Consider the following 21,629-nt stretch of genomic DNA (forward strand, 5'->3'; position numbering starts at 1 on the left):
GAAGTTTTGTGAAGATCGGTTTAAAATTGTAACCTGTCGGCGATTGACATACAAACAAGCAGAATCACAGATCAGACAAACCGATATACCTGTATTTGCAAATCTTCGATTTTGCAAGTAACACACATAGTACCGTACCTTCGCGACAAAAAGGACAAGGATCGTTACACGGTGGACAAAAGCGCCATTTTTACACCAGAGCTGCGCATGGGACTTATGATTTAAAAAAAACATGCTCCAAAGAAATGGACAATGGGAAGGATGCTTTATGATGTCATAATGACGTAATCACCTATTATTTACCATATAAAACCAAGTCAGTTTCAAAATTGCACCATAAAATGATATGATGTGATATTTAAGACATTTTCCTCCATCACCATTGCAAAGAAGTAAATAAAGCTACTGCAATGAAATTTTTACAAAAAAAAAACAGTCTCAAAGTGCTTCCTGAACAGACCACACAGTTATACATTAGTCACATATTAATGTATCCTAATGGTAATACCAGAATTCCAATGTGAGGTGTAATAGATATTGTAATAGCACACTTTCATTATTTGTCTCATCTGTTTCACGAGAATATTGCATTGTATCATCACCAAGATTTTTCATACAGAGATGATGATGTCATAATGCCATCATAGCACCTAATTGGTCAGTTTTGATTACAAGCAATGATTAACAGCATATTCCTTGACCTGTAGCAACTTAAAACCTAACCATAGCATTCTGTGATCATATTTTCCTCACTTGTTTGTATTATTATGTAATTATACATAATGACGTCATAAAATACCTTTCCGGCAAGCCAATTTTTTTTTTTTTGGAGCATGACTTTTTCTTAATTCGTAAGTTGATGCAGTTATTTGGTGAAAAAATGGTCCTTTTGTCCGCCGTATCACGATTTTTTCATGAAGGTACCTCACTAACAGACAGACTGGGGTGAAAACACAACCTCCATCCACCTTGGGTGGCGGAGTTAATGACCATTATAAGCACCATAAAAGACAGCTGATGGGATGTCATCAGACATAAGAGCAATATAACAACAAAGACTACGGTGACAAGACTGAATAGTTTTGAGGCAAAACCTTCAACTGATTAGAAGTGTAAGCTGAAGTAACATAACAAGATTAATTCCTAACTTGCTATCTCATTATTGATTGCACTTGGAGGACATCTTCTACTGAGAAAAGTAGGAAGGTGCAGAAATTGCAGTAATTCTGTAATGATGAAAATGTTTGGAAATCTGTCAAGATATGTTGTCAAACACTGCAAAAGTGGAGTAGTGTTTTTAAATCTGTGAAAGCTCGTGAAAAATTAGACTACACATTTCCAGTGTGCCGGCACGATAGCCTTGAAGTATGCACACGTCTATGAGCTTGTTTACCCTGGTTTGAATCCCGACCCAGCTATAAACTGCTGTCATGGTGTTTTGCGGGCATGGTGATTCATCAATGCATGTGCCATCCTTCGGATGGACATTAAGGCCTAAGTTACATTTGCCACGGCGGCCGTGGGGTCTACAAAATCTATGGCCACGAGCAATTATAGGGCGGCCACAGTATTTCCACGGTCACACAATGTCGCAGTCACATATGTTTTTATTTTTCAGGTAGCCTCACAGCATATTTATAAATTGTGGAGACCGAAAATGTGGGGGTGCCATATGGTCTTTGATTTGATGTCGCACGGTGACCTTAGGGCGTTCCTGCGGCGGTCATAGAATTTTCAAGGCAGACGCAAGGTACCCGCAAGGCGACTAAGGCGAACGTGCAGCCAGACGGACGGTAACGAGTGGGGTCTTTTTTTTCCTTCTTTTTTTTACCAGTTCTTTTGTTTTGGCTTGTCGAATTGCTACGGCGAACGTAGAAATGAAAAAAGTTAGAACTCCGCGCTATAGTTCCACGGCGACCCCTACGGCCTGTAAAATATATTCGGTAAAATAAACCAGGGAGTCTGGAACACTGACGCTAAACATTACCTCGATGTGTTTCGACTTATGAGTAACTTACAAGTAACATGTGTCGACGTGTGTCAACGATCGCGTAACGTGCCTACAACTTATGGCCAGCGTATGCGGAACGTGTGTCGTATGCTGGCATAAGTCGAAAAATTTTCAACATGCTGAAAATTTGTCGATTTACTCGGCGTACTACGACGTATGCCAGCGTGCTTCAGCGTGCTCTTAACATATACAAAACTTACCCATAACTTATTCAACGTGTGCCAGCGTATTCGGCAAATTTTTCATGCGTCGGCATACGCTGGCTAAAACGTCAAGGTGTGATAGCGGCTTGACACTTCGATGTCTAGTGCGGTTATGATTTGAATCGTCGAGCCGCAGCCTTTTAATAGGCTACGCCACGTGATCGTCGGCGATACGCTGCTGCGCACTATGCATAAGTTAGAATATCGTTGGGAATAGGTTGTGAACGCCGACAACACGCTCAGCATTCGTTGATACAAGTTATCTATATTTTATCGAAACGTTCTGTGAACGTTACTAATACGTTATGCATACGTCCAACTCGTGATGAATATGTCCAAAACTGGAAAAAAAACATCAATAGTTCAGCGTACGCCAGCGTTTTACATAGATTTTGATAACTTGCCATACGCTGGCTAAAACGTCAAGGTGTGACAGGGTCTTAAGCGCCATTTCTCGGAGGAGAGCCACTATCGTTTTCAAATGCACCGGAAACCTGTTCTTTTCCTTCTCCTTTCGTATGCAGCACATGGCGGGGGGATGGGGGAAGGGGGGAGGGGAGGGGTGTGAGCAGCATAATTTCCTGGGGCGCAGCTGTGTTGCCGATTCTGTGCCCCCTTGTAGGTTTGAGTGGAAATTTGTCATTTGTTCAGGGAGCCGGTGATAAACACCATAGGATCTTAAACATCCATCAACTAATGCTCATGCTAGGAGACAGGATGCCCAGCTTAGGCCTAAGTCACATTTGCTCTACGGCGAGGATACGGCGGCCGTACGCCCTCTGAATTGACAGAAACGTGCGGTGGCCGCAGAGTTTCTGCGGTGGCCGCAGAGTGGCCCTACACCGTTTGGCTATATTTTACAGGCTGTAGTGGTCACCGTGGAATTGTAGCGCGGAGTTATAACTTTTTTCGCCGTAGCAATTCGTTCGCCGTAGCAATTCGACAAGCCGAAACAAAAGAACTGGTAAAAAAAAAACAAAAGAAGAAAAAAAAAGAACCCACTCGTGACCGTCCGTCTGGCTGCATGCCCCCCTACAGTCGCCTTGCGGGCACCTTGCATCTGCCTTGAAAATTCTATGGCTGCCGCAAGAACACCCTAAGGTCACCGTGCGACATCAAATCAAAGACCATACGGCACCCCCACGTTTTCGGTCTCCACAATTTAAAAATCCAACTATTACAGCGCTTCTTCTCTCCATGCTCTGAATTCGCCTTCATTGCATCCATCAAGAATTGTGTTAAATCGCATCTCTGACCTAAAACTTTAAAAAACCACAGTTTGCCATGGATGCTCGCTTTCCATCAAACATTCTTTTTTTCCAACTTCAGTGCCAACTCACCCCCCTCACCCCTCACTCTCACTCTCAAAGCAACCATCCCACTCTTCTCCCTCCAAGGCTCCCTCTCAGCTCTCTCAAAAATCCCCCCTCACCTTTCTCCCACCTTTCATCCCCCTCACTCTTCCTTCTCAAAGTTGCCCCCCTCTCATCCACCAACCTGCCTCCCTCCACTGCCCTCTCACCTCCATCTCTTCACTCCACCTCCTCAAATCCTCAACTGCCTTCTTCCTTGTCTCTTGTCCCCCTCTCCCCCAGCACCACAGAGCCTTTTCTCCTCCTCATTCGGCCCCCTCCCCTCGCTGTTCTGCAATTCCCCACACTCCTTCAGCAACCCTCCTTACCTGCCCCCCTCATCCCTTGTCCTACCCTCCCCCTCCCCCTCCGCCTCCTGCACCCAAATCCTCCTCCCCTTCCTCTTCATTAAAAGTGTGGACCTCAAATATCCAGGGCCTTCGCTCAAACCTTTCAGATCTTTCCATACAGGTTGCCACTGACAAACCAGACATTATCTGCCTAACAGAAACTTTCCTCTCCCAAGACGTGTCTGACTCCCAAGTATCTCTCCCTGGCTACTCCCTCTTACGGTATGACAGACCTGAGCCTCGTCCTGGTGGAGGTGTTGCTCTCTTCATCAAAGACTCTATTCCTCACTCTCCATGCACTGCTCTCACTCCCCCACACCCCAGGAATACCTCTGGCTTCGGCTTCCCCTCCACTCCCACCTCATGTTTATATGTGTACTGTACCGTCCACCGAACAGTGATGACTCCATCTACACCTCACTATCCGAAAACATGGACCATCTTCTATCTTCTCATCCAAACTCTCTCTTCCTCTTATGTGGTGACTTCAATTGTCATCACGCCAGTTGGCTCGGTGTGGGTACCTCTCTCACCTGCCATGGCACCTCAGCAAAAGCTTTCTGCGACTCATTGGGACTGACTCAATCGGTCAACTTCCCGACCCGGATCTCAACCAATGGTACTCCATCTCTTCTGGATCTGATTTTGACAAATTTCCCTGACAATATCTGCTGCTCTTCCTTCGCTCCAATTGGTTCTTCTGACCACGTCCTTGTCAAAGTGGACATCTCTCTGGCTGTTATCAGAGAACCACCTCACCGCCGTCGAGTCTGGCATTTCACTCAAGCCGACTGGCAGGGTCTCCGAGCAGCCATCAAACTTACAGACTGGTCTGCTATCACTACTTTCTCAAACATCAACTCATCCTGGGAATTCTTTCAAAGAAACTTGCTCTCCCTCATGCACAGATTTATCCCCTCTCGTGTTCAGTTGTCTTACCCTTCCTCCCACCCTTGGTTTACTGAAGCTTGTGGCGAGGCAGTTGTCCTGAAACAACTTGCCTTTGCCTCATGGAAAGCAAACCCAACTGAGGGCAATCTCAGTTCTTTCCACAAAGCTCGGAGCAAGTGTGTATCTACCCTCAGGAGAGCCAGAAAACAACATCTTTCTCATCTCAAGTCTGAACTCTCAAACCTCTCTCCCTCCTCAAAATCCTGGTGGCGTTTAATCAAATCTGTTTCTGGTGTATGTTCCCCCTCCATCCCCTCCCTTACCTCAAATGGCCGCACTGCTGATTCCACACGTGATAAAGCTGAATGTCTAAACTCGGTGTTTGCAGCTAAATCTTGTGTCCTAAACCCATCACTATCTCTACCCACTTTACCCAGTCGCACCCAACTGTCCCTGGACTCTGTATCCTTTTCTCCTGACAAGGTGGAGAGCTTGCTTTCAAACCTCGAGTCAGATTCTGCAACCGGTCCAGATGGCATCAGCCCACGTGTCCTCAAAGCCTGCTCTTCTGCTCTTGCTCACCCACTCTCTGTTCTATTCACCCTCTCATTTGCCCAAGGTCATCTGCCATCTGCTTGGAAATCTGCTAACATCACTGCCCTGCATAAAAAAGGTGCAAAAACAGATCCCTGTAACTACAGACTAATCAGCCTTCTCCCAATCATCAGCAAGGTGATGGAATCCATCATCGCCTCAGATATGAAATCCTTCCTCTTCTCCAATGGCTTGATTTCCAATCATCAATTTGGTTTCAGACCAGGTCACTCTACCCTGGATATGCTGCTTCTGCTCTCCCATCAATGGATGGAGGTCCTCAATGCCAGACAGGAAATCCGAGCCGTATCCCTGGACATATCACGTGCTTTTGACACAGTCTGGCACCCTGCCCTACTCACCAAACTCTCTTCCCATGGTATTCAAGGCCATCTCCACTCATGGCTCGCAGACTTCCTCTCCTGTCACAGTCAACGTGTGGCCCTAAATGGAGTTCTTTCATCCCCTCTTCCTGTGCAGGCTGGAGTTCCTCAAGGTAGCGTTCTGGGCCCTGTTCTTTTTCTGGTTTTCATCAATGATCTCTCGGACTCTCTGGAAAATCCTCTGTTTCTCTTTGCCGACGACTCCACCCTCTGCCGTACCATCTGTCATCCCTCAGACCGGCAAGCAGCAGCTTCTTCACTCACTGCAGATCTGGATAAAATCACAAACTGGTCCAACACGTGGAACATGTCTTTCAATCCAGACAAATCTCACACTCTCACTATGTCTCTTCGAAAGGACCGTTTACAAAACCCCCCATCCACTTTCTCAACAATCCTCTGGAAGAAGTCTTTTCTTTCAAGCTTCTAGGTCTCACTATCTGCCATGACCTTTCCTGGGAAAGTCACATTTCCAACCTCGCCTCAAAAGCCAGTCGCCGACTGGGAATCCTCCGTCGTGCTAAGTCCTTCCTCGGCCCTCTTGAGCTCCTGACCACTTACAAAGCTTTTGTCCGTAGCCTGATGGAGTACTGCTCTCCCCTCTGGGCTGGTGCTCCTGCCTCCCACCTTTCTCGGCTTCACGCTGTCGAAACCAGGGCATTTAAGATCATCGGCATCTCCCGCAATGAAGCTGAGTCTTTGGGCCTCTCACTCAATCACCGCAGGTTGGTCGGTGGTCTTTCTGTCTTCTACCGACTCCTCTCCAGCCTTGCCCCCCTGCTCTCTCTGCGATTTGTCCCCACCACATTTCCACAGGGCGCTCAAGGTCTGCCAACAACCCCCTTCTGGTAAAACTACCAAAATCACGAATCACTGCTCATCTTCACTCTTTCATTCCTCTTTTTTCCCGCCTTTGGAATAAACTTCCTCACTCTATTCTTTCCCATTCTTCCCTCCAGGCTTTCAAAACAGCTGTTCACCACCACCTCTTATCTTCCCCCATCCAAATCCTCGATCTTTTCTACCCCCGATAATCCACCCAAGCCCACTTCCTTCATTTCTCCTGCTTTCCTTCCTGAAAGTCCCTGTAATGTCCATCTTCTCTTCGCCATGTTCCCCGTCCCATCCCCATCCCTCTCCCTTCCACAGTTCACCTAATGTGTCTGTTCCCCACTGTTTTGTCCCTTCCACTCCCGCCCCTCTTGTCTCATGCCTCCTTGCTGTGAGTTGTGTGTTAGCTCTCATGCGAGCCTCGACCAAGGTATACAAAAAAAAAAAAAAAAAAAATACGCCGTGCGGCAACCCGAAAAATAAAAACATATGTGACTGCTACATTGTATATTGTATATTGCTACATTGTACATTGACTGCTATATACACTGCGGCCGCCCTATAATTGCTAGTGGCCGTAGATTTTGTAGACCCCACGGCCGCCGTGGCAAATGTGACTTAGGCCTTACCTCGACGTGTTTCGACTTATGAGTAACTTACAAGTAACGTGTGTCGACGTGTGTCAACGATCGCGTAACGTGCCTACAACTTATGGCCAACGTATGCAGAACGTGTGAGTCATACGCTGACATACGTCGAAAAATTTCAAGCATGTTAAAATTTGTCGACGAGCTCGGCATACTACGACGTATGCCAGCGTGCGCTTAACATATACAAAACTTACCCATAACGTATTCGACGTGTGCCAGCGTTTTAGACAAACTTTTCATACGTCGGCATACGCTGGCTAAATCGTCAAGGTGTGACAGGGCCTTTAGCAAGTTTAAATCCATTTCAGCTTAATGCAGAATGCAACTCATCAAAGATACCAGTATCAAATGGCAAAAAAGATGTGAGAATGGTAGGACACTTGAAGAGGAATTTTGCAATCGGCACACTGACTGGGACACTTGGTTTCAACCACCTAATGTATTTGGTTCTGCAGATTGGCGAAGTGAAGAGTCAGCCAGGCTGCTGACGCAGAACACTGAAGCAAGGCACGGTGACACTGCTGACAACAACTTTGTCTTTGTGGGTGAGGGAAGTTATTCAAATGAAATGCCTGAATTCTCTCAGATCAGCATCGATGACCTCACGATGCGAAAGGTACACTTTTAATGCCCCGTTTCTGCTGCATGCTGTTCTGTTCTAACCATTCACGTGTTTGTGCTCGTGGTTTATAAACATAAGGTTTATGAACAGTGTATTAATTTATCCTTATTAAGAACTTGTAACCTTTCTAGCTCCCTTCCATGCACACGACGAGATCATTACAAGGTCATGGGTTCTGGTTTTCCACATCAACCCAGGGATGTGCCTTTTACATTTCTGAAGAAGGCATTGCTGTTACTTTGTGGTGAAGGAGCACAATGAAGGGGGTATTATATAAAACTAGGTAGAAAGCCCATGATGGAGCCAAGTGCACCCCCCCCCCCCCCCAATCATCACCATCACAGCACGGTTGTTAAATAATATAACTCACAGCCTTGTGGATTAATTTTTGTTTCGTAAAGAAAAGTATGATTATTTTAAAAATACATTTATTTCCAAAGTGACAATGGAATTTCAAATGGCAAATAAAACATTTTCTATATTTAAAAGTCATGCTTTATTGAATTCGATCAGTTACTTTATAAATGATGTTAATAGAAAAAAAAATCTATCTATTGCTGAAGTTCCTTGAGAACAACATTTCTTGTGAATACGTGAATACTGTTCATAGGATTTCTTTGGTTCTCGTGAACAGCGATCAGTAGCTTCAAGTATTCTTCATGTTTAGTTCTGCTGAGAGCTTCTGTCGTGGCCAAAAATATTGGCACCCTTGCACTTTTTTCAAACAATGCACCATTTCTTCCAGAAAGAAAATTGTTGAAATTTTAAAATCGTTTTGTATCCACAACTATATTTCTTTCGTTTGCAATGGAACAAAACAAAAAAGCTGAAAAAAATTACTAAATCTTAGTTTATTCCACAGAAATCCTAAAATGGCCCGGACAATATTATTAGCACCTTTTAATAGTTGTTAGAAATATGATTTCAAGCAGGTGATTCTCCTTTCCTTTGCAATTGAACTCACCTGTGGTCAGTTGCAGGTGCCTGCAATATAAAAACCACTCGTTCAACCAGTTTGAATTGAGAAAAGGAGTCATTCTGCTGTTTTGTGTCACTGTATGTACCGCAATGAGCATGGAGAAAAGAAAGAAAACCAGAAAATTGTCTGAGGAGGTTAGGCACAAGATTATAAGCAAGCATGGACAATCTCAAGGCTACAAGTCCATCTGCAGAGACCTTGATGTTCCTGTGTCCACTGTACGCAATGTTATCAGGAAGTTTAAGGCCCATGGCACTGCAGTCAACCTCCTTGGACGTAGCTGCAAGAGAAAACTTGATTGAATATTGCAGTGATGGAATGTTCGAATGGTGGAGAAAGCACCTCGATCAACTGCCAAACAGATTCAAGCTGACATTCAGACACAAGGTACGACAGTTTCAATTTGCACCATCCGTCACCAACTCAATTAAAGGAGGTTCTATGATAGGAGACCCAGGAGGATCCCACTGCTGAGACAGACAGACAGACAGACAGACAGACAGACAGACAGACAGGCAGACAGACGAAAGCTTGACTGGAGTTTGCCAAAACACACCTGAAGAAGCCAAAATCCTTCTGGGAGAATGTCCTGTGGACAGATGAGACCAAATTCGAGCTTTTTGGGAAATCACATAATCTCTATGTTTAGAAAAAACAAAATGAAGCCTTCAAAGAAAAGAACACCTTCCTGACAGTTGAACATGGCAGAGGTTCAGTGATGTTTTGGGGTTTCTGTGCTGCCTCTGGCACTGGGTACCTTGAATGTGTGCATGGCATCATGAAATCGGGAGATTACCAAGGCATTTTGGAGTGCAATGTTACAAGGAATTACAAGTAAATTTTGCACATGATTATTCCATTCGGCCCATCATGCCTGCATCTCACCAATACCATATTTTAATAAATCCGTCAATACCCCTTCCCTTCGTGTGCAGCCTTTTGGCTGCTACACTGGTACTCATTTCGCCGACCTCGGAAGGATGTTCAACCCAGTGTCAGAAAGCTGGGTGTCCGTTGAAGGTCACGGGTCTTGCAATAGGACAATGACCCTATAAACACATCAAAAGCACCCAGGATTTGTTCAAGACAAAATGCTGGACTGTTCTGAAGTGACCAGCAATGAGTCAAGATTTAAATCCCATTGAAAACCATTGGGGAGATCTGAGAACAGCAGTTTGGAGAAGGCACCCTTCAAATTTTGGAGAAATGGAGCAGTTTGTGCAAGAAGAGTGGGCCAAAATGCCAGTAGAGAGGTGTCGGAAGCTCATTCATGGCTGGCTCTAGGAAGCGCTTGACTGCAATTATTTTGTCCAAAGGCTGTGCTACCAAATATTAAATCGAGAATGTCAATAATTTTGTCAATGCCATTTCTTTTTATTTCCTGATTTAAAAGCATATATTCAGTTCTAAATCAAAAACAAAGGTTTCTGTAATTTTAACAGTGACATAAAGAATTATGGAGACCAAATACTTTAGTCAATTTCATCTTATTTTTGGAGAAAATTGTGAGTTATTTGAAAAAAATTGCACGGGTGCCAATATTTTTGGCCACGACTGTACGTAAAGCTGTCCGTGACCAAGCACTAGTTCCGGCAAGTAAACTCCAACCCTGCCAAAGGATTGCCCTTGAGACGTGTTAACGGTAATCACAAATGCGGGTATGACGAGGGAACTGCCTCCTCTTCAGGATGACTCTCAGATTGGTCTCGCTGGGAGCCAGCTCTATTCTGGGAATGAACACATTTTCTTTGTTGTTGCTGCCACTGATAATTTCTGCATTTGTGAAACGAGTGGATTTTTTTTTTCTATGATCAAACACGTACCATTGAGGAAACCTTTTCATGGATTCACGTTGCTTATGAACATAATTGGATCCAATTTTTTTTCAGCTGTAGCACATGAGGTGGCATCACAGATTGAGTTTGCTGGTTGAGCAACTCAATTGGGAAGTTTATTCCTGCTCTCTCATCAGTGACAATGGAATCAGCGCTTCTGTACTGTGTTGTCTCTCCAGGAATAAGTGCAAGAATGTCATTGTTCAGCTTGAGTGCTTTTCTGTTTTTAGGGGTGAGGATGATTCTGGTTGATGTGTCCGCAACTGCTTGATCATTGCTGAGATCGATTGCTTCCGCGTATATTGTGCTTACAATGTAGTTTTCAACAACCATTGCTTGTGAGATCTCCACTATATCTGCATTCAATCCAGAATCATTGCTTAAGCTCCTATTTCCAATCTCCAGATTGAGTCGTCCTATCTCCAATCTCCAGAGCTTGCTCTCCTCATGTTCAGTGAGGTTTAGTTCCTCCACAATGGCAAGTTCTTAATGCGTGACTCTTATGTCTGCATTTGATCCTCAAGGTATCATGTTGGCTGTTTGGCGGAAGTCACCTCCCAACAGCAGAATTTTGCCACCAAATGGTTTAATGCTGTGCATAGTTTCTTGACGAGTGTCGAAGAATTCTCAATTCCTCCTGTACATTTGAGTCATTTATTAAATGAAAAACATACGCGCATATATGGAGAACTAGAGGTAACACAAACAAGCAACATGCTCATCCTCTGATTCTGCAGTACATTGAGACATTGAATTCATATATAATATTCAGTAAGACTATGTGTGGTCATCCTCGAGACATAATGGGGCCAAGGCTGACAGTTTGGGGTTCAGGGGAGGGATCACTCATAGCCTTATCGTAGTGGCCATCTGGAGGTTAGCTTAAATTCAAAAGGCTGGGGAATATTTATGACCTGATGGTTGATGGGAGTTCTGGAAATTATCTTCACACATATTCCATTGAAACTAGACTCCTGCTTCCAGCCTGACTTTTAGACATCAGTATATAATTATTTGGATAAGAATCCCTTAATAAGCTAAGTAGATTATTCTATTCTACTGAATGAAGATTAAATATTATTTGTGAGGCCAATCTGTTTTGGGGAACAGGGGTATTTTACTTATCAGACTGGTAACCTTCCAATACAGTCAAGAGATATGAGGTTGTTTATAATGCAAATAAATATTATTTAAATAGATACATATTCAAGCACATAGATGTAATAATCATGTTGTATTTGAATACATTTCCCATTGAAAAGTTATAACAGTACATTGTGCTAAATTCTAAAAACATTTACTTTTCCAAGTTAATTTAATTATCAATCGAGTTTATTTGGCAACATTTTATATCTTTTTATCACCCTTAAACCCATAATGCTAATTTTGGAGAAATTTGCATCCACACGAGCATATTGATAAGGCACAACTCATTCGTTGACAGCATTGAAGCTTCATCAATGATGAGTAGAGCTGCCTTGTGTATGCGCTGAGAGTCACCTGATGGCATTCTCATGGATGAGGTTGAGGTTTCCAATATCAGAACTGGAAGCCAGAATCCACTGTGGGCTGTTCTTCCTCCCTTCAGCAAATCAGCTGCTATTCCTGTAGTGGTGAAGGGAAGAACAGTCTGGCCTCTTCCTCTGAGAAAGCTCATCAACATATTGTTGAGATGCACTTTCCCTGATCCTCCTGGTCCGTCGAGGAGGAATAATCGCTGCTCTGCTTCTTTGTCAGCTATTGCGTCCAGTATTATCTCATACATTTCGCTGCAATGGATTCCGGTTTTGAATCCTGTCCTCAGCTTCTGCTGATTCTTCCAGAGTATTTATCTGGTATGCCTGGTGTTGGCTTCATGGTTAGGGTGGTGGTCTTGGGATCCGAGGATCCCGAGTTCAAATCCCACTCGGCTGTTGAATTTATACCAGGTGGGGTTGACTCTGCCCGTCATCCTTCCGAGGTCGGCGAAATGAGTGCCAGCTTGTTGGTATACTGTGTCGGAGTGGCGACCCATCCAGGATTGTGCCCAATAACCAAGGAGACTGCTTAGGCAGCACCAACGCTCTGCACAGAGTATGGTCCCAATGGATGGATGGATGGATTTATCTGGTGCACGTCGTTGAGTAACACACTTTTTTCACTTTCATCACCACCATCATCAAACGCCTGATTGTCATACCTTCAAATCGCTGGATCCATTGCTTTTGTAAGTGCTATAATTTTAAAATTGGGAGCTTGGAGCAATTTTATGCATTATATGATGCAAATTTTTCCCAGGATGACCTTTCATGGACGAATTAAAGTACATCATCAAAATATGATTTTGGTTTTGAGGATCGGAACATGTGGATTAATTAAATAACTTGAAATCTGGAGTGAAATCTGAAAATTTAAAGAAATCGGTGATATTTTGTTTTTTGTGGGTATGGATCCCATTACCAATAAGCTTGCTTTGACTTGCCAAGCCAGCCGTTCCTTATCAACCGTTTTTGTTGGAGTACCTGCTCGAGTGTTTAAGCCTTTTGGTGAGTGCTCTACAAGCTTCGATCTCTACAAGCTTCCATTGTGATACCGTGGCTCAGTTCTCTGTGGGAACATCTCTGGAGTAAGCAAGGCAAAATAAATTGGAGAATTAGAATGAGTAAAGCAACAGGGCAAGTGAATTGCAAGTTCAAGAGAGAATTGAAAAATTATTTCAGTGGCTACAAAGCAATGAATCTATGAATCCCCATACCACGGCAGGATAGCTGAGATGTACGCACAATTGCTCTAAGCTGTCTTGCCTGGGTTCAAATATCAACCCAGCTATAAATTGTCATCCCAGTGTTTAACTGGCAGGGTGATAATCAATGTGTGTGCCGTCTCTTGGATGGATGTTAAACTGGGCGTCACATCTGCCGGAATTTCTCCTCCTCTCTCTCCCTCTTTCTCCTACCCTCTCCCCCTCTTTCTCCCACCCTCTCCCCTCTTTCTCCTACCCTCTCCCCCTCTTTCTCCCACCCCTCTCCCCTTCTTTCTTCCACCCTCTCTCCCTCTTTCTTCCACCCTCTCTCCCTCTTTCTTCCACCCTCTCTCCCTCTTTCTCCCACCCCTCTCTCCCTCTTTCTCCCACCCCTCTCTCCCTCTTTCTCCCACCCCTCTCTCCCTCTTTCTCCCACCCCTCTCTCCCTCTTTCTCCCACCCCTCTCTCCCTCTTTCTCCCACCCCTCTCTCCCTCTTTCTCCCACCCCTCTCTCCCTCTTTCTCCCACCCCTCTCTCCCTCTTTCTCCCACCCCTCTCTCCCTCTTTCTCCCACCCCTCTCTCCCTCTTTCTCCCACCCCTCTCTCCCTCTTTCTCCCACCCCTCTCTCCCTCTTTCTCCCACCCCTCTCTCCCTCTTTCTCCCACCCCTCTCTCCCTCTTTCTCCCACCCCTCTCTCCCTCTTTCTCCCACCCCTCTCTCCCTCTTTCTCCCACCCCTCTCTCCCTCTTTCTCCCACCCCTCTCTCCCTCTTTCTCCCACCCCTCTCTCCCTCTTTCTCCCACCCCTCTCTCCCTCTTTCTCCCACCCCTCTCTCCCTCTTTCTCCCACCCCTCTCTCCCTCTTTCTCCCACCCCTCTCTCCCTCCCTCTCTTTCTCCCTCCACCCCCCCTTAATATTCTCATCTGCAAAATAACTGGTTGTATTTGCTCATAATTAATAAATCCAGCTTTCCATAGGTAGCAACTCTCACCATAGCATTGTGGTAATGCTCCATCATGTTTTGCAGGGATCCCATAAAATATGGAGTTAGGGTCACAGTCCTCTCGTGCATGCCAGTATTGTTTACTCCATTCGCCAGATGATCTGCTCGGCCCCTATATTGCTCAACTTTTAACATGCCTTTCTAAGCTCTGATGAAATTCAAATTCTTGGCTTCAACCTGGAGATAGGAGTCAACTGCCCAATGCTGAAATAGCTTCCCACCATGTCATATATCTTCCCTGACAATATCTGCTGCTCTTCCTTCGCTCCAATTGGTTCTTCTGACCACGTCCTTATTAAAGTGGACATCTCTCTGGCTGTTATCAGAGAACCACCTCACCGCCGTCGAGTCTGGCATTTCACTCAAGCCGACTGGCAGGGTCTCCGAGCAGCCATCAAACTTACAGACTGGTCTCCTATCACTACTTTCTCAAACATCAACTCATCCTGGGAATTCTTTCAAAGAAACTTGCTCTCCCTCATGCACAGATTTATCCCCTCTCGTGTTCAGTTGTCTTACCCTTCCTCCCGCCCTTGGTTTACTGAAGCTTGTGGCGAGGCAGTTGTCCTGAAACAACTTGCCTTTGCCTCATGGAAAGCAAACCCAACTGAGGGCAATCTCAGTTCTTTCCACAAAGCTCGGAACAAGTGTGTAGCTACCCTCAGGAGAGCCAGAAAACAACATCTTTCTCATCTCAAGTCTGAACTCTCAAACCTCTCTCCCTCCTCAAAATCCTGGTGGCGTTTAATCAAATCTGTTTCTGGTGTATGTTCCCCCTCCATCCCCTCCCTTACCTCAAATGGCCGCACTGCTGATTCCACACGTGATAAAGCTGAATGTCTAAACTCGGTGTTTGCAGCTAAATCTTGTGTCCCAAACCCATCACTATCTCTACCCACTTTACCCAGTCGCACCCAACTGTCCCTGGACTCTGTATCCTTTTCTCCTGACAAGGTGGAGAGCTTGCTTTCAAACCTCGAGTCAGATTCTGCAACCGGTCCAGACGGCATCAGCCCACGTGTCCTCAAAGCCTGCTCTTCTGCTCTTGCTCACCCTCTCTCTGTTCTATTCACCCTCTCATTTTCCCAAGGTCATCTGCCATCTGCTTGGAAATCTGCTAACATCACTGCCCTGCATAAAAAGGTGCAAAAACAGATCCCTGTAACTATAGACCAATCAGCCTTCTCCCAATCATCAGCAAGGTTATGGAATCCATCATCGCTTCAGACATGAAATCCTTCCTCTTCTCCAATGGCTTGATTTCCAATCATCAATTTGGTTTCAGACCAGGTCACTCTACCCTAGATATGCTGCTACTGCTCTCCCATCAATGGATGGAGGTCCTCAATGCCAGACAGGAAATCCGAGCCGTATCCCTGGACATATCACGTGCTTTTGACACAGTCTGGCACCCTGCCCTACTCACCAAACTCTCTTCCCATGGTATTCAAGGCCATCTCCACTCATGGCTCGCAGACTTCCTCTCCTGTCGCAGTCAACGTGTGGCCCTAAATGGAGTTCTTTCATCCCCTCTTCCTGTGCAGGCTGGAGTTCCTCAAGGTAGCGTTCTGGGCCCTGTTCTTTTCTGGTTTTCATCAATGATCTCTCGGACTCTCTGGAAAATCCTCTATTTCTCTTTGCCGATGACTCAACCCTCTGCCGTACCATCTGTCATCCCTCAGACCGGCAAGCAGCAGCTTCTTCGCTCACTGCAGATCTGGATAAAATCACAAACTGGTCCAACACGTGGAACATGTCTTTCAATCCAGACAAATCTCACACTCTCACTATGTCTCTTCGAAAGGACCGTTTACAAAACCCTGCCATCCACTTTCTCAACAATCCTCTGGAAGAAGTCTTTTCTTTCAAGCTTCTGGGTCTCACTATCTGCCATGACCTTTCCTGGGAAAGTCACATTTCCAACCTTGCCTCAAAAGCCAGTCGCCGACTGGGAATCCTCCGTCGTGCTAAGTCCTTCCTCGGCCCTCTTGAGCTCCTGACCACTTACAAAGCTTTTGTCCGTAGCCTGATGGAGTACTGCTCTCCCTCTGGGCTGGTGCTCCTGCCTCCCACCTTTCTCGACTTCACGCTGTCGAAACCAGGGCTTTTAAGATCATTGGCATCTCCCGCAATGAAGCTGAGTCTTTGGGCCTCTCACTCAATCACCGCAGGTTGGTCGGTGGTCTTTCTGTCTTCTACCGACTCCTCTCCAGCCTTGCCCCCTGCTCTCTCTGCGATTTGTCCCAACCACATTTCCACAGGGCGCTCAAGGTCCGCCAACAACCCCCTTCTGGTAAAACTACCAAAATCACGAATCACTGCTCATCTTCACTCTTTCATTCCTCTTTTTTCCCGCCTTTGGAATAAACTTCCTCACTCTATTCTTTCCCATTCTTCCCTTCAGGCTTTCAAAACAGCTGTTCACCACCACCTCTTATCTTCCCCCATCCAAATCCTCGATCTTTTCTACCCACGATAATCCAGCCAACCCCACTTCCTTCAATTCTCCTGCTTTCCTTCCTGAAAGTCCCTTTAATGTCCATCTTCCGCTCGCCATGTTCCCCGTCCCATCCCCATCCCTCTCCCTTCCACAGTTCACCTGTGTCTGTTCCCCAATGTTTTGTCCCTTCCACTCCCGCCCCTCTTGTCTCATGCCTCCTTGCTGTGAGTTGTATGTTAGCTCTCATACGAGCCTCGACCAAGGTATACAAAAAAAAAAAAAAAAAAAAAAAAAAAAAAAAAAAAAATATGGGATTAAATTCTCCTTCTCTCACTGCACTACCTTGTACAGCAGCAGGCTGATGTTCGTGCGGTGAGCATTCTCTCCCCACCATATTCATCTGCATATGGGGCTGGCATCCTGGTTCACCATCGGGGAAGAACACTGAATATGTCATGGGATCCAAGTTGGTGCTCAGGTTGCTTAGATTTATCATGAGGGTAGACGCGGAAATCCCTCTCGAAGGGCAGCTCTCCATCCGTATTCCACAATATCATCACCAGGTGATATACCTGTCAAAGACAATTGATGGGATTTCAAAGGACAGGAGAGCATTACTACTTCTATTACTTGCTACTACCATCAACAATCAGATAGAATGGTGCTAGAAGCGCCCCCTATGGGAATGTTGTGCTGTCATTCAGCATTTTGAACATTTTGAGAAAAGTCTACTTTCACCTTGGCTGAACGGAATACATGTCGAAGCTGCAAGTTGATTGACATTGCATAAGCAGAATTATCTTCAACATTGTGAACAAGAAGGGCACTCAGTGGAGCGCATACCTCTGTCACGCAATGCTTGATCCACGAGAACATATCAGGCCCAAGACATTTTTGAAATATCATGCTATATCTCGTTTTTGGCCCTATCAATCAATGATGATCAAAGAATCTTTTTTTTTTAAAATCAAACAATTCTCATATCCGGATCCGTATTTTGATTTTCACCAAAATCAGTTCGTCCTTGTCACATACCCGACGTGTCCACCAAGTTTTATCCAAATCAGTCCACAACTTTTTTAGATGGGGTGCTATATATTGGTTTAACCCGATCTCTCAAAGGTGAGGAATCGCTTAAAAAAATATCGGATTCGGATTCTGATCTTCACCAAAATTGCATCAATTCTTCCTTGTCACACAACCAATGTGTCCACCAATTTTAGTCGGAATGTGTCAACAACTTTTTGAGATATGCTGCACACAAACAGTCAGACAGAGGTGAAAAATAACCTCCTTCCACCTTCGGTGGTGGGGTAATTATACCTCATTAAGCCTTGGTCCTGTAAAGAATGCCAAGTTTTTTTTGTTTGTTTGTTTTTTAACCGGGAGGATTATTTGTCTGCTTGTAACTGTCTTTTTTACAATTGCCAAACGTGACTGTATCCTCTACTTTTCTTGAGAAGTAATGACGAAGTATGTCTTTGTATCCATTTTGTACTCATTTTGGTGGTTAAGTTTCTTCTTGGGCCATCACTAGCTTATCTCTGTGGACCTCCTTCATTTCCGTTTTTGTTTTTTTTATCATCTTGCAAAAGACTGAAGGTGTAAAATTAGTTATTTGGTCTTTCATTCCCCATCTTTTCTTTCTTCTTTGGGACAAATATTTTCCTGTATACATTGTGAATGTCGATTGCATCGACCCTTGTGTTGTTAACCATTTACATCTTGGTGTACATTTTTGATGTTACCTGTGTTAATTGTTTGTATTCCATGCGGTTGATTTCTTCACCCTACCACCTCCTCCTTCATCTTCTGCTCACCTTGCCTCTTTCTTTCTTCCCATCCTGCCAAGTTGTTTTTATGCCTCTGCACTCGAAGGCCAGAGGCATTATGTTTTTGGGTTGGCCATCCAGCAGTGTGGCTAGCTGTCCATGCGTCGGTTCCGTTATCGGTTTGTTGTTGCTACTACAACTTGTGAACTACTTAAGAAACTTCATCCAAACTTGGCACAAGTATAGAATGTAACACAAAGATTAACTGATTACATTTTGGGTTCAACAGATCAAAGGTCATTGTGCCCTTTGAAAGTCATTTGCAGCCGATAACTTCATTTATAAACATCTGTTTATGTTCTATTTATCTCTTGTATGTCTCTTGTTGGTTCACGAGTCAGTAAGTGACCACTATATTCGTTATGGGTGTGTGTCTGTCTGTCTGTCTGTCTGTCTGTCTGTCTGTCTGTCTGTCCCGAGCATAGCTCCGTGGGTTTTGATCCGATCTTGATAAAATTTGGGTGCGAGGTTTGTATCATCATCTAGTTGTGTTTTCTGGAGAATGGGCGTGCTGCGCCCAAAAAACGTGTGTTTTTAGGGGGTAGCCGGTTTCAAGTTACATCTTCTCCAAGGAGGTTTGTCGAATCTGGCAGGGGTTTCGGTATTTGGTTAGCCCAATGGCACCTGCATAGCCCCAAAGAGCTCGATTTTTCATTTTCGTCCCAAGGTCACAAGGTCACGAACTTAGAAAATGTCAATAAAAATCAATAAATTGGGCATCGAGCTCCTAGGATTTTCAACTGTTTCGAATGAAAGTTGGTATGCAAGTAGTGCTCGTCGAGTACTACAACTTTCATCATTTACGTTTTTCCGATTCCCGCCAGTTTGCCCGTGGCGTCCCCTCGAAGGTCAAAAAATAAAAAAAGGCAAACCGTGTACATTGCTCATGAACCATCGCCGTCTCCAGACTTATCTTTAATTTTTCCTGCAACTTTTAATTGAGATCGAACATACGTGGGTTGACATTTTAACTTATGTGTGTGTGTGTGTATATATATATATATATATATATATATATATATATATATATATATATATATATATATATATATATATATATATATATATATATATATATATATATATATATATATATATATATATATATATATATATATATATATATATATTTCCCCCAATTAACTTGAGTGCACTTGAGGGATGTTTTGTTTCATTCCTGTTTTTCTTTTTTTTTCTCCCTATCCTATTCGTTCATCCCTTTACTTGTCCACATGTCCCACTGCCCCATTACTTCAGCATTTTTGCTTCCACCGTGTCACCTGCACTCTTACACAAGTTGAGGCTTTCTATATAAAAATGAGATATTTCAGAATGGCAAACATGTCATCTGATGGACATTATTCACAGCACAAAATGAGTGAGAGAGGGAACTTGTTTGCATCGCAGGAAAGCTCGTCAGAAGTTGCCAAGCACCGGCATATCCTCGCTTTGTTTGCCGATCAACCTGGTGCACCTCTTGGTATCCACCAGTTGGTCACGCTCGGAAGAAGCTCTGGAAAGAAGGCTGGTGACTGGTATGGGCCAGCCATCGTCGCACACATTTTCAGGTAATTAGCTTGTAAGATCCATTGCTTCGTTGATGGGAACACTAATGTTTGTGGCGATGGCTAATCTATGCAGCAAGAATAACAAACGATTCCTGGGACATCCCGTGCTCCATGCAGGGATAACCAGCATCGCGAGTTGGCGTTTACAGTTTTTCCACACGTGCACATGAACCCACAGATGAGCGTTTTCCTTTATTTTGTTACTTTTTGTTGTTGTTGCATCACAAACCTACCTGTGAGTTCCCTGAATCCACCGTGGGTTAAATCTGTGAATGCGTTCTCAAGTCGCAGCACAACAAACAGAAGACAGATGCGACTCCTTTTTATAATAGATTTTTCTGTACATGAGAGGAATTTTTGACGTCACTTGCCGCCTCTCTTTCGTGAAGCACCATGTCGCATCAGGTCTGCCACCCTTCACATATGGAGAACACAGTGTGGCGGGGAAGAGAGGAATTTGGCTGTTTTTGCTTATGTAATAAATCAATGGTAAAGTGTTTTTCCCCACAGGTTTTCAGTGAAAGTAAATAAAGACGAACTTTCATCCATTACAAAATTTCTGAATAAATTATTGAAATATCAGCTGCTTTTTTTGTTCGTATCCTTTTCTCACCTGTGTTGCAAGTGGAGCGACCTGCTCTGTGACGTGTACAATCAGAAATAGTGTTTAATAGGGCAACATATTACTGCTATGTGAGTAAATTGGAAATGTTGGAAAAAAAATAGGAAAAGTATTGAATACAGCAAGTGTTCTCTGAATTTCATCGATATGAGAAATGGGATTGAATTACTGGCAATTATGAGAAGTTTAGAAGAGATGAAGGAAGAAAAGTTTTTGTTTTAATGTAAATTAAAACTGATTCAACGATATCATATTGTTTGAAACCGACCCATCTATCCTCACCTTACTCAACTATATCATATTGTTTGAAACCAACCCATCTATCCTCACCTTACTCAACTATATCATATTGTTTGAAACCAACCCATCTATTCTCACCTTACTCAACTATATCATATTGTTTGAAACCAACCCATCTATCCTCACCTTACTCAACGATATCATATTGTTTGAAACCAACCCATCTATCCTCACCTTACTCAACTATACCATACTGTTTGAAACCGACCCATCTATCCTCACCTTACTCAACTATATCATATTGTTTGAAACCAGCCCATCTATCCTCACCTTACTCAACTATATCATATTGTTTGAAACCAACCCATCTATCCTCACCTTACTCAACTATATCATATTGTTTGAAACCGACCCATCTATCCTCACCTTACTCAACTATATCATATTGTTTGAAACCGACCCATCTATCCTCACCTTACTCAACTATATCATATTGTTTG

The 21,629-nt window shown here is 44.1% G+C and overlaps 1 protein-coding gene across 1 annotated transcript in view; it reads left to right on the forward strand.

Moving 5' to 3' along the window:
* The window catches only part of LOC147024881 (cysteine protease ATG4C-like), a 64,213-nt gene that overhangs the window by 22,615 nt on the left and 19,969 nt on the right, over positions 1-21,629 (forward strand). The window contains exons 6-7 of the mRNA XM_085885236.1: positions 7,721-7,881; positions 20,107-20,267. Coding sequence (XP_085741362.1) covers positions 7,721-7,881; positions 20,107-20,267 — 322 coding nt within the window. The remainder of the gene's footprint in view (positions 1-7,720; positions 7,882-20,106; positions 20,268-21,629) is intronic.

Source organism: Eptatretus burgeri, chromosome 6, assembly GCF_056783735.1.
Source record: "Eptatretus burgeri isolate ZD-2024b chromosome 6, Ebu_testis_v1, whole genome shotgun sequence".
Taxonomy (NCBI): domain Eukaryota; kingdom Metazoa; phylum Chordata; class Myxini; order Myxiniformes; family Myxinidae; genus Eptatretus; species Eptatretus burgeri.